General features: G+C 43.3%; 3 protein-coding genes across 3 annotated transcripts; 1 reads left to right on the plus strand and 2 right to left on the minus strand.

Moving 5' to 3' along the window:
* Positions 1-1,396: 1,396 nt before the first annotated feature.
* Positions 1,397-4,432, minus strand: RhiXN_03616 (Retrotransposable element Tf2 protein; the record flags this gene model as incomplete). Its single annotated transcript, XM_043323433.1, has 1 exon — positions 1,397-4,432. One exon carries the CDS (start codon positions 4,430-4,432, stop codon positions 1,397-1,399), a length of 3,036 nt encoding a protein of 1,011 aa, XP_043175852.1.
* Positions 4,433-4,836: 404 nt separating this feature from the next.
* On the minus strand, positions 4,837-6,238 carry RhiXN_03617 (Zinc finger, CCHC-type; the record flags this gene model as incomplete). Its single annotated transcript, XM_043323434.1, has 2 exons — positions 4,837-5,618; positions 5,779-6,238. 2 exons carry the CDS (start codon positions 6,236-6,238, stop codon positions 4,837-4,839), a joined length of 1,242 nt encoding a protein of 413 aa, XP_043175853.1.
* Positions 6,239-12,038: 5,800 nt separating this feature from the next.
* Positions 12,039-13,742, plus strand: RhiXN_03618 (Retrotransposon-derived protein PEG10; the record flags this gene model as incomplete). The annotated part of the gene is made up of 2 exons (XM_043323435.1): positions 12,039-12,204; positions 12,775-13,742. 2 exons carry the CDS (start codon positions 12,039-12,041, stop codon positions 13,740-13,742), a joined length of 1,134 nt encoding a protein of 377 aa, XP_043175854.1.
* Between the last annotated feature and the right edge of the window lie 510 nt (positions 13,743-14,252).

Consider the following 14,252-nt stretch of genomic DNA (forward strand, 5'->3'; position numbering starts at 1 on the left):
AATTATACTACTTCTGTATCTACTGAGTGAGTAAAGGGACTTATGGTCCCAATACTAACTGCTGACTACTGAAACCTGTCTGTGATGATAGACAAGGTAAAATCAACTTGGTTGTTCCAAGCAATTTCCCTGCTGTATATATACCTAAGTAGAAGCTATTTACAAATAGATATGTGGTGGGAAAGAAGTAGAGATATGAAATAAGAAGTGTGCTGTGGGCTGCAGAGAAGCATCTTGTTATCTAGGCACCCTTGGCATGGCATCTCAGCTGGTCTTGGCACAGCATCTTGGCTTGATAACCACCAAGATCACATGATTAAAAAGGTGAAGATAATAAGTCTGTAAAATATAGTAAAAATATCAGAAAAATAAGGCAATTCTGGTGGTATATTTTGTAGGGGTGTAACGCAAAGTCACATCATTGAAAAAGTGGTCTGTTTGTGTTTGTTTAAATGCAAGAAAATTGGAATAAATTCTGTGGTATTGTGTGTGTCTGCAACAGTTGATGGGCATGATGAAATTGAGGTGACCCTAAAAATTACTCATTGCTTGCATGTTAGCCACCTGATAGGCCATCAAGCTGCTTTCAAGCAGCCTCTTGTTGCTGGGTGATGTTCCACTCCCCTGCCCCTGTTATAGGATGCTTACCTGATAACCTAGAACACAGCCTCCAAGCACCTAGACATGGAGTTATCTAATTGCTCTCATGACCCTTCTGTGATTGCCTGACTGGATAACATGTATTCTTACAAGTTTGCCCCTGTAGTGCCAAAAAATGTACTTCCTGTGTTCTTTTGATGATTATCTAATTCTGCAGTTGTGCAGTTGTCCTAGACATCCTTAAGGGGTGTGAAGGCAGCAGGCACTTGTGGCCATGTGGAGTACAAGTAAGAAGCTGCTTAAGGCAGTGGGGATGATATCTACAACAACAAGCTATGTGTCACAACTAAGCTCGGACCTATGATACAAGTAGGTTTAAAGTCCGTGGCCCTATCACCAATGGACTATGAGAACAAGAGGGGCAACAAAGGCCCAGGGGGTATGATGTAGGGTAGAGGGCAACAAAGGCCTGGTGAGTGATGCTTAAGTAAAGTGCACTAGGCTCAACAAGGGAGCAGGGCAATGGATAGGTAAGAACTCAGGTGAATTGACAAAGAGGTCAAGTCTTGCTGTTTTAGCGGCAACTTGACCTGGCTTATATACATGAGGAAAGCCACATCAAAAACAACAGTACTAAATAGTGAGTCATTTACAATTTCACCTCATATATCAAATATGTCACGTGATCTTGATGATTCATAAATATATACCAAAGAAGGAAACTATCTCGGAAAAAAGGTAGAAAATAGTAGAAATTCATGTCATGCCAATGAAGGTCATGACATTACCCCCTCTTTTAAGCTCCAACTGCGTCAGGGTGTTCCTTGTGAAATTCCTCTAGGACTTCTTGAGCATTTCCCACATTGTCTATTGGCTCCCACAAGTTACTTCCTTCATCATAACCTTTCCATTTGACCAGATACCATAACTTCTTTGTCTTTCCTCTTCCTTTCCACTTGCTATCTAGGATCTTCTCTACTTTGTATTCCTCTTCACCTTCTTCTGTAATGATAGGTGCAGGTTGAGGAGGATCGCGTCCATGAGGGTCAGGATGGAATTTTGTCAGAAGATTAATGTGAAATACTGGATGTATGCGCATGGTATGGGGTAGTTGCAATTTATACGCATGTGATCCAATTTTTTCAATTACCAAGTAGGGGCCTAGCTTTTTGTGGCTAAGCTTGATAGATGGTCTATTGGTGGATATATTTTGATGATTTAGCCACACTTTGTTTCCTACTTGAATTTCTTCTTCTTCCCTGTGACGTTGATCATAGAAGTGTTTCATCCTTTCTTGGGATATTGATAACGCTGCCTTGACTTCATCATAGCCCTTTTCTAGGAATTCCGCATGTTCTTCTGCGTTAGGGACTGATTCATCTGACTTTTGACCAACTGTAAATCTTGGATTATAGCCGTAACATATTTGGAAAGGGGATTTGCCTGTGGAAGTCTGTTTCAAATTGTTCAAGGCAAATTTGGCCAATGGCAATAGTGACACCCAGTCTGATTGACGATGATTCCCAAACATACGTATAAAGATCTTGGCCTCTTGTTGTATCCGTTCCGTTTGACCATCTGTTTGAGGATGGTAGGCTGTAGAATATGTAGGCTTGATGTCTAGCCTTTTATATAGGTGACAAATAAACTTGGCATTAAATGTAGGGCCTCTATCTGAAACTGTACTCTTGGGAAGGCCATGTAACTTCCAGATGTATGTAATAAATAAGTTGGCAATGTCAATAGCTGATGCTGTGGATTGGGTAGGAATAAAGTGGACCATTTTTGAGAAACGGTCAATGACAGTAAGGATGGCGTTGAAGCCTTCTGAAATTGGTAGTCCCACAATCATGTCATAGGCTATATCTTCCCAAGGACGTTCAGGAATTTGTAATGGCTTTAGCAGTCCTACAGGTACTTGATTTGTTGGCTTGGACCTGATACAGGTTTTGCAGTGGCTGACATAAGAATTGACAAACTTTTTCAGCAATGGCCAGTAATAACTCCTGGAAATAAGTTCTAGTGTCCTGGTTTGTCCTGGGTGTCCTGCAGCCAATGCGTCATGTCTAGACTCCAAGATGAGGTTCCTAATAGTATCATCTCTGGGTACAAAGATTTTTCCTTGATACCATAGTAATCCTTCTTTTAACTCCCAGTCAACTACTTTATCCTTGTTCTGAAGTTTGTACAAGATTTCCTTAAGGCGTTCATCCTTGTAGATTGCTTCACCAATCAGGTCATTAATTTCCTGATCCGGAGTGATTGACGCAATGAAAAGTTCTGGTTTCAGGAGAACTTGGTTCTCTACCCCCCCTTCAAGGGGTACTAAATCATATTGTCTTGAGAGAATATCCGCTTTTTTGTTTTGCGCTCCAGGTCTGTAGATAATTTGGAAGTTATAATCAACCAGGAAGTTGGCCCATTGAATTTGTCGTTTATTCAAGGATTGTGATGTGGAGAAGTGTTCCAGGTTCTTATGATCCGTGAGAACCTGGACTGGTAATTCCAACCCCTCTAATAGATGACGCCATTCCTTGAATGCCCTAATGACTGCTAACAGCTCTTTGTCAAAAATATTGTAGTTCTTTTCAGCCGGTGACAGGGATTTTGATAGATATGCTACAGGGGCCAGTTTTCCTTCAGGGTTACGCTGTGATAATATGGCTCCTGTTGCGTAATTGGATGCATCGCATTCTACGTAGAATTGTTTTGTAGTGTTGGGCTGTAAAAGTAGAGGTGCTGATGTAAGACACTTCTTCAGGCCATCAAAGGATTGTTGTTCCGCCTGTTCCCATTTCCAAATACTATCTTTTTTGAGCAGGTTGTAAAGAGGTCGTGCCATATTACCAAAGTTTGGAATAAATTGTCTATAGAAATTTACAAACCCTAAGAATTCCTGAATATTCTTGACATTCTTAGGTGTTGACCAATTCATTGCATCCGTGACCTTGGATTGATCTACTTCTATGCCAAATTCCAATATAATGAATCCTAGGTAGTTGATCCTTTTGACGTGGAAATGACATTTCTCAATATTACAAAAAAGGTTGTTATCCTGCAGCCTTTTAAGCACTTCTTGCACATGGGCTTCATGGTCTTTTTTGTTAAGAGAGAATACTAGAATATTGTCCAAATATATGATAACGTAGACATCCAGAAGGTCCCTGAATATCTTGTTCATCATGTCTTGGAAGGCTGCCGGTGCACTTGTTAGTCCAAAGGGCATGACCAAATATTCAAATAGTCCGTATTTTGTTTTGAAAGCGGTTTTCCATTCATTGCCTTCTTTGATTTGGACTAGGTTGTACCCTGCCTTAAGATCAAATTTGCTAAAGATCTTGGCACCTTGTAATTTCTCAATGAGATTCTGTGGCAAGGGCAGGGGATAGACGTTTTTCTTGGTCATACTGTTCAGACGCTGGTAATCCACACACATGCGTAGTTTCCCATTTTTCTTTTTGACAAATAATATGGGAGAGGCCATAGGGGATCTAGACGGGCGGATTAGACCAGCTTTGAGCTGTTTCTCAATGGTTTCTTTAAGTTCCGCATCTTCCCTTGGACCTAAACTGTATATGGGGCCATGTTGTGGTTGCGCATCCGGAAGTAACTCAATGGCAATGTTGTAAGGACAGTGGGGTGGTAATTTTGACGATTCCTCCTCTGAAAATACTCCAGCAAATTCTTGATAAGGGGCAGGAATTTCTTCCACTGCTTTGAGTTCTGAAACAGCAGGTGTGGCTAAACAGTTGTTGGAACAATACAAGGAATTAAAAACAAGTGTATGTTTTTCCCACAAAATTTGGGGATTGTGTTTTTTTAACCATGACATTCCTAAAACTAATTGGTGATTGCCAATATTGGAAATATGGCATTCTAGTTCCTTGGTGTGGTTGCCAATGGTACATTTAAACCGCGTAAAATGGGTAATTTGGCCAGAATTGATTTCTTGGCCATCAATAACGCGTAGTTTCTTGGGAATTGGATGTATATAGGTTGGAAGTCAATAGGTTTCTACTAAAAGAGGGTGGATGAAGCAGGACGTTGCTCCAGAGTTGATCATGGCTTTTCCTTGAAAAGGTTTAGCCAAAAAACTTGATTTTTGGGATTTAGGAGTCTCACACGGATTTGCAGAGAATGATGCATATATTTGCAATGTATTACATAAGGAAAGTATTTCAAAATCATTGTTCTCATAATGCAAATCCGCAAGCATACAGCCAAGTGCCTTACTCCTTAGTTGGCCTTGGCTTTTCCTTTTCCCAACTCTTCCTCATCAGAAACTACTTCAATACAACTTTCTTCTTTAGGCCTTTCCCAAGACCATTCAACATTGGCCACATGTCCAGACATGGGCTTAGAAGGGCAATTTTGTGCAAAGTGGCCTTTACCGCCGCATATATGGCAGATAAGGTTTGCAAAACCCCTCCCGTCAAGATCCATGGGGCCTGGGCCTTTAGAACTTGAGGCCAAGACAGGAGTGGGAGCAATAGTGGGCCTAACAGGTGCAGCAGCAGCAGGACGTTTGTCTTTTTTGAGAGATGGGAATGGGATCATTGTGTCCTTGGTTTCCCCATTCCACCTGATGTTGGGCATATTGCCAGAAGTGGTGCGTACAATTGAGGTGATGGCGCCTTTCTTGGCGCGGCGAGTAGTGGGATCAATCATGTAGACATTGTCCCCAACGTTGAGACAAGTGCAAGCGGGAGTGGGGTTGGGAGTGGAAGTGGAGACAGCAGTAGTAGCACAAACAGTGGAGACAGAGGGGTTGGATAGGCGTGTAGATTCAATGTGGTTAGCAATTTCTTCTGCCTTGTCATAGACCTGTTGGGCTGTAGCACAACGCCATTGGAACATAGTTGACAACATAATATCTTTGATTTCATTTTTAAGGCCGTCATAGTACTTATCGCGCAAGGTTTCATCACTATAACCCAAGGACACAGAATATTGTTGGAATTCCCGAGTGTATTCCTGGACTGAAGCCTTCTGCCGCAAGTTATTCCATTTTGGCGATACTTCTTGTTGCAATTAGTGTCCACATAATGTTTAGTGAATTCAGCCCAAAATGTATTGATGTTTTCCAATAAGGGGACCGCTTCTCCCCTGAACACCTTCCTGTCCTTGTAGGGGCGTACCCAATCTTCTGCTGCTCCTTCAAAATACAATGTTACCCACAAAATTTTTTTTCCTGGGACCGGTTTGCTCCCTTTGCCCTTATGTAAGCCTGGCAGGCAATGATAAAATTGAGGGCGTCTTCTTTCTTGCCACTAAACTTGTTTGGCTTGGCAAATTTCAAATCGGAATTAGAAGACGTAGGTGGGGGATTGATAGTGGTGGCAGTGCCAGAAGGTGGGGGTGGTGGAAGTGGGGCTGTGGAGCAAGAGGAAGATTGATGAAGAAGCTGATCTTGCACAGCCTGGATGGATGCCGCCGCCCCTTGGATTTGGTTTGAATAAAAAATATGTTGATTACGTGACTGATCGCGGTGTTCCTCAAGTTCTGCCCTTAGTAACGCTATTTGATCATGTTGCGCTTCATAAGCACCTTGTAGTTGTGAGAACTCTTTTTTTAGAACAATCATATTTTGGGCAACCATGTTTAATAATTCTTGATCAGACATATGGTCAAAGGACATAGGGGAATATACATGAGGTGGCACAGCCGCAGGGGCAGGAGTGTGTTCAAGAGGATGGGGCCGACCACCCTGATTGGGTTTGAGAAGGAGCCAAATTAGTCTCTCCCATCTTGCCCAAACCAGGCATTGTCATGTGAGACTGCAAAAAACTCATAGTCTTTGTAATAATGAATGCGCCCTTTTCCGTCCTGGGTAATGTCTTGGATGGAACAGTGGAAGTTGTCCAATTCCAACTCTTTCTTGACTAGTAATCTATCTTTTTCCTTGATAAGCCTTTCTTGCTCTTCAATAGTGAGAGCTAAGTTGCAATTGTGGGCTTCAAGGTTGGAGATAAGATTTTTTTGTTCTTGAAGATCAGCCTTGTAGATGTTGTTGAGGCGCTTGGCAAAAGATTTGTGATGCTTGATGTGGGCAATGGTCTGGAGTAGCCCGGGTTCTTCAATGCGAGCAATATGTTCTTTGAGATTGTTGATACGCCCCACTAATATATGGTCAATATTGTTGAGAGTTTTTTTGAGATAGAGATAACGGGTGACAATAGAATAGGGCCAAAAGATGGCAAAAAGGATAAGGTCTAGAAAATCAAACACTAGGATGCGTTCCCGATATAAATCGGTACTCGATCAGATAGAAACAACGGATTTATAGCTCTAAATACTAACTGTTTGCGTTCCCACTAGCGTTAAACTATCCTTATATTGATATCAGCAGCTGTGTACAAGCGTGATTATCAATCAGGTTTTTAGTAAGCGGAGGTTTGGCTGACTAACAGCGTATGGCTAAAGGTGCAGACACCCTGGTATGCAGACAATTGCTGGCAAAGGGCTATCCTGCAACCTTACTGGCACTTGTATTCCTGCCTTTGATTATTACACAGGGGCTACAATGTGATGCTGTTTCAGGCTTTGGTGCTTATCTAAGCGCAGTTCTTGTTTGTTGACAAGAGTACAAGTAGCAAGACTTGACCTAGTGTCACGACTAAGCTTGGACCTATGATACAAGTAGGTTTAAAGTCCGTGGCCCTATCACCAATGGACTATGAGAACAAGAGGGGCAACAAAGGCCCAGGGGGTATGATGTAGGGTAGAGGGCAACAAAGGCCTGGTGAGTGATGCTTAAGTGAAGTGCACTAGGCTCAACAAGGGAGCAGGGCAATGGATAGGTAAGAACTCAGGTGAATTGACAAAGAGGTCAAGTCTTGCTGTTTTAGCGGCGACTTGACCCGGCTTATATACATGAGGAAAGCCACATCAAAAACAACAGTACTAAATAGTGAGTCATTTACAATTTCACCTCATATATCAAATATGTCACGTGATCTTGATGATTCATAAATATATACCAAAGAAGGAAACTATCTTGGAAAAAAGGTAGAAAATAGTAGAAATTCATGTCATGCCGATGAAGGTCATGACACTATGTGACTGTCATAACCTCACTGTAGGGTGGGTTACTTGCTAGTGGCAGGTGCTTGTGGCCATACTACTACACACACTGATGACTAAGCTAAGGCTATACTACTGGGGTGGACCACTTAAGGCAATGTGAAAGGGCTTAAGGCTGATGGGTAACTGTTACACCCTCATGATTTATACCATTAGATTTGGACAATTTTTCTCTTATTTTTACTATTTTTTATGGACTTGATATCTTTTGTTTTCTGATCACATGATCTTGGTGCTTACTATGCCAAGATGCTGCACCAAGATGCTGTACCAAGGGCACTTATTGCAAATCCATGCTTCTGCGCAGCCCACAGCATGCTTGTCTTACTTCTTTTCTCACATGCACAGACTGCCTTGTAGATAGTACTTTTGTTATATATACAGCAGGGAAATTGCTTGGAGACCCCAAGTCAATTTTACCTAGTCTCTCATCTAAGACAGGTTTCAGAAGCCAGCTAAGTAGCTGGATCCCAGTAGTAACATACACTGAGCAGCAAAAGTATTGCAGGTCAGGAGATGTTAAGAGTTGTGTAAGTACAGGAGTAAGAAAGAATTACTATATACAAAATGTATATGAGAATAACTAAGAACTAGTAGTAAGAATCAGAATATATGCACAGAATATATGCACAATATAGGCTAGGTGATCAGGAATAACAACTCCTAACAAATACTCTACCAACTATCAAGTGCAGGTGGTTGGTTATGTATAGTACCTTAGACTAATGTTACTTAAGCCTAAGTGACTAAGGGTATGTGTACTTAAGGTCTCTGGGATAGTACCTTAAGTAAGAGGGTTACCTGACTAATGTACAGGATTTATAGGATTTGCCTAATAAGTATAGGACTTATATATGCTTAAGTAAGACTTAAGACTTATGGGGTTTACCTAAAATATATCTAGGATTTATGAGATATTGTAGATAAAGCTATCTACAATATAAGGGGTATGGTGGATTGAAACACTTTCACTCAATCACAACAATCCTCACAGTCTTGTTGCACTATACTCAATGTTGAACTCAACAACTGTGACAGTCAAGGGGCACAGGGTTGCAGTAAGTACACTAATAGGTTACCCTGTGTCTGTTGGGACTGGCCTATGGTCTTAGTGCGCCAAATAACCTCCTATGCTATTTACAGTGAGTCAATCACTAAAGTAAATGCACAGATAAGCTGTTAAAGGCTTGTGTGTATATGTCAATATATAAGAGTGGATAAAATGGATGCATTAGAAGCGTCTTCACAGGGTCCTTTTATACCCTGAGAAGGCGCACAAACAAGTATATACATGATTGATACCAAGAGGGGGTACAGGAGGTATATGTGGCAACTGAAACACTTGAGGGAGCCAATACTTTGGTACATAGTAAACAAACAACAGTTCCTAATATTTGCCCCAAGGCAATGTTTGCCCCAAGGCATTATTTACCTGTGTGGGTCCTTAGATGTCCCAAGGCTAAGTGTTTCATCCTTGGAGTAAACAGTCCCAAAGGTAGGGTACCTCTGCATTGGGTACTTACAGTAAATGGGGCATAACTCTGCCAAATGTTGTCCGTTTTGGGAGTTTGACCCAGCGTTCTGGAGCGCACAAACAGGCGCACCTAAGCGCAAGCGATTTGGCAGTGTGGGATGCCCGGGTGATGGAGAAAAGGCGCATTTAGTGCGTCGGCGCTTAAGGGCTGATTAAGCGCCGGAGCACTTGTCTATGCAACAGGGGGGACCCTGAATATTTCTGTGTGTAGCCACAAGATAGAATCTTGAATAATAAATACTACAAACAAGAGAAATATTACTTGTTACTGTTTATCTACTCAGCTGAATTTATGTATATTTCAATGAGTGAGAAAACAGCATATATGCAAAAGGCATTGCATATTAAGGGTATTCCTGAGCTTTGTAGGTTTTGTAAAGGTCACTATTGGATAGAGGGACCTTGAAAACCTTAGTTCGCATCTTTATCTCATTTATTTACTGTGAGATTACTAGTGTAATTAATAAAATAAGTACAGATTAAAGAAGAAATGTCATATCCATAACAGGAGAGGTCAAAAGTTTACCTCCATTGCTGAGCAGCCAATCAGTGAATCCCATCCAAATTATACTGACACATGTGGCCATTGTAACACCATGCTTTAGCACATAATCTTACAAATCCATCAAGAACTGAGCTCACAACCCTGCTTTTGCTGTAATGCAGCCTGCAAAACTTTTGCCAATTGTGTTGAGCATCTTAAAGATCTGCACATAACTGATTATGCAGTTCAGTATAAGTTCTGGTTTTTTGCACACACATTCCCAGTTATATGGGCTATTGCTGGACAGAGTATCAGCTTGTTCCACTTATTAGGGACTGTGTAACAGAACTGACTTCTCAGGGCCAGTAAAAGAAACTCAAAATTGCAGTTGCATTGCACCCAAGGCACTGTGTGGGCTGGAAATGCTTTGGGGTATTTCAGGTGACTACTGGTACCCAGAGAAATAGTTTCTGTGACCTTCCCATAGCTGGGACTGGAAATATAAGAGATTGCAGTGGGTTGGGCTGTATGTTGTAGACACAATCAATACCACAGAATTTATTCCAATTTTCTCAATTTTAAACAAAGTTAAACAAACTACATTTTTGATCACGTGACATTGGCGCTTATATCATACGCTAAGCGCCAAGCCACATCCCCATCTGCGCTTATCTCATCATACATAGCCACCTCCACCTGATAATGTCACTATGACACGTCAATGACACATATGCATGAGTAAGGCCAACTGCAGAGCAGGGTTCCTATTTGTTATGATATTGCATATTGTGTATTTGTAAATAGTTCTCTCCTGTAATATATAAGGAGGCCAACCAACCATGGTAACACCCAGGACAATTACCTCTTGTCACCCTCCCCAACTGTACAAGGCCTTACAGCCAGAACCACCAAGTATATACAATGCCTTAAGCATTGCCTTTGCTGTACTTACATAGTTTGCCATTGCCCTTAAGGCCTTGGCCGTTGTTAGTTAGTAGTTAGATGTTGTAGGGTAGACACCACTGCCTTAAGCAGCTATTACTTGTAATCCACACGGCCACAAGCGCCTGCGCCCTTGACATCCTCATAGACATCTAGGACACTAGGTAATCAACCTTAAGTTGGTTGCAAGCCGTGCCCACCAGCACAACCCACACTTAGCCCAACAACAAGACGGACTCCTGTACTAGCACAAGGGAAATATTGGAGATTGGGATTGCCTTTTGCTGTTAATAATCAAACTAGCGTTGTCCCCTGTTACAACCTCCTCAATTATACCATTGGATTTGCCTGATTTTTCTATTATTTTTAGTATTTTTTATGGACTTGTTATCTTATGTTTTTCAATCACGTGATCTTGGCGCTTATTATGCTGAGATGCCGCGCCAAGATGCCGTGCCAAGGGTGCTTAGGAGAAATCCACGCTTCTGCGCAGCCCGCAGCACGCTTCTTATTTGTCTTATGTACTTCTCTTCTCACGCGCACAGACCATGTAGATAGCGCATTCTTGTCTATATATACAGCAGGAAAATTGCTTGGAAACCCCAAGTTGATTTTACCTTGTCTCATACTCATTTGAGGAGGATCATCCAGCCAGCTAAGTAGCCGGCCCCCACTAGTACTCAGATGTCAACCCCTATATTTACCTACCACACCTCCCAGGCCTAAGGCCCCCTTGTCAACAGTAGTTAGAAGTAGAGCGCCTTACGCGCTAAGTAGTATAGCCTTAGATTAGATTACATAAGCAGTGTCTGTATTAGTTACAGCCTTAAGCGCCCGCCACTAGCAAGTACCCACCTTACAGTGGCGTACAACATTGTAAAATCAACTTCTGTGTAGGCTTGATTGACAACAAGAAGCGCCCCTGTACTAGCACAAGGGAAAACACCTGATTGGACTCCCCTTTTGACTAGAATAATCAAAAAGTTGTTGGTCCCAGGTAGTACCAAATTGCTATAAGGCAGACAGTGTCTAATTGCCCGCATACCCCAAGTTTTGCTGGAACTCTGCAAGTAGCGCTCCTAGACAGCTGAAACACCTGCTTGCAAAAAACCCACACATATCACAATTGCCAGATCTGTTGATTTGCTGTAGGGATTGTCCAACGCTAGGTGCTTGATGCAAGGAGTTAGCAAATAACACCTTGCATAAAAACCGCTCATAAGTCCTGTACCAGGCATCCTTATTCCCCATGCCGTCTCCAACATTCCCTCCACTTGCTCTGGAGCCCCACACCCCTATTCCAGGCCTTCCTCTTGATCCTCCTGCCGTTCAGTGGCAGCCCAGTCCCAACCACCCTCTTGCAAATCATCTCCCACTCTGCAACACCTGCCAAGTATGGAATCAGAACCGTCCCTTGGCGCTCTCCTCAAGGCTATCACAGCCCTCACAGCCCAAGTTGGGTCCCTCCAGGACCAAATCAAAGCCCAAGGCAAGCAAATTACCCAGCTCACAGCCATATGCAAGGAGACCAACAACCTTGTTGGTGATGTCCTAGACGTTTGTAAGGACGTCAAGGAGGAGGGCGCTTACGGCCGGGTGCAACTAAGTAGAAACCGCGTAAGGCGGTGGCAGGCTATCCTACAACAACAACCAGCTATACTACAATGACCAAGGCCGTAAGGGCAATGGCAAGCTATGTAGGTACAATGGGAAGGCCGCTTAAGGCAGCGTAGACTAAGTGACTAAGTAGGGGTTACTGGGCTGTAAGGCCCTTGTACAATGTGGGATGCAACAAGAGGTAATTGACCTGGGTGTTACCATGGTCGGTTGGCCTCCTTATATATTCTACAGAGTAACTATTTACAAATACATTTTATCAAATATGTGATCCAATAAGAACCCTGCTCTGCAGTTGGCCTTACTCATGCATACGTGTCACTGACGTGTCATGATGACGTCATAGGTGGAGGTGGCTACGTATGCTGATTTAAGCGCAGGTGGGGACGTGGCTTGGCGCTTAGCATATGAAATAAGCGCCAAAGTCACGTGATTGAAAATATTGTCCGTTTGCCTTTGTTTAAATCCGAGAAAATGGGAATAAATTCCGTGGTATCAAATGTGTCTACAACAGGTGACAAGGATCAGGGCGGAGCCCAAACCAAGCCTGGCCCATTGACTGGGCCCATCACCCCTCCTACCCACTCAGGAGGGGAAGTCCACACTCCAGGCACGGTTAGGCCTGGACTCAAGGCCCTGTTCCGCCCCTCTAGAGGAACAGGTTACAGCTCAGAAGAGGAAGAGGAACCCAGGCAAGCCCCCAAGAAGGAGCCTTGCAACACGCCTAAGCAGAGCCTCAGCTCCCTCACTCCCTTTGACTCAGGGTCCAGCGTAAAGCGGCCCAAAATGGAACTCCCCAACCCATACAAAGGGGACTCCAGGGGAAGAAAGGCAACCCAGTGGCTGGATTGCATGCTGCTGTGGGTTGCGCTTCATCAAGACCAGTTTGATGAAGAAGAACAAATGGTTGTATGGATACTATACCATATGACTGACAAAGCTGCCAACTGGGCTCTTCCCATCATTGGGACCATTATCAAGGGCAAGGGAAATCCCCCCACTACCATCCCGGCCTTAACAGCCAAGTTCAAGGAGGCATTTGCCAATCCTGACGCCAAGAGGGCAGCCGCCAGGAAGATAGCTGCGCTCACTCAGACAACCACTACATCTGAGTACGTTACCAAGTTCTGCAATCTCATGGCAGAACTTGATTGGAACAAGGAGGCATACATTGCCCAATTCATGTGTGGCCTTCACTGGAAGGTCAAGGAACTCCTGTCCACCAAGGACAACATTCCTGACAATTTGGAGGCTATCTTTGCTGCCTCCATCAAGATCAACAACACTTGTTGGGAAAACAAGGAGAACCAACCAAAAAAGGCACCCGCCAAGTCCCTGGCCACCGTGGCCACTTCCACTTCTACCACCACTACAAGGGTTTGCCTATTGGAGGACCCCAATTATGTTACCCCAGAGGAGAGGGACCGTTGCTGCGCATTGGGTCTTTGTTGTGACCCAACTGTAAGGTTGGTCACACGCTAGTGGGCGGGCGCTTGTGGCCGTACTACTACAGACACTGCTTATGTAACTACTTGACTAGGCTATACTACTTACCGCTTAAGGCGGTCTACTGCTTCTATACTAATGCAAGGGGGCCTTAGGCCTGGGAGGTGTGATGAGTAAGATAGAGGGGTTACTACTGGTGACTAAGGGGGCCGGCTACTTAGCTGGCTGGATATCCTCCTCAATGAATCTGAGACGAGGTAAAATCGACTTGGGGTCTCCAAGCAATTCTCCGGCTGTATATATAGACAAAACTACTAACTACATGTGGTTTGTGCGTGTGTGAATAGAAGCCTACATGTGAAAAGAGAAGCGTGCTGCGGACTGCGCAGAAGCGTGGATTTCTCCTGAGTGCCCTTGGCACGGCATCTCGGCACGGCATCTCGGCATAATAAGCGCCGAGATCACGTGATTGAAAAACAAAAGATATAGAGTCCGTAAAAAATAGTAAAAATAATAGAAAAATCCGGCGATTCCAATGGTATATGT

This window comes from Rhizoctonia solani, chromosome 1 (assembly GCF_016906535.1).
Source record: "Rhizoctonia solani chromosome 1, complete sequence".
Lineage (NCBI taxonomy): Eukaryota > Fungi > Basidiomycota > Agaricomycetes > Cantharellales > Ceratobasidiaceae > Rhizoctonia > Rhizoctonia solani.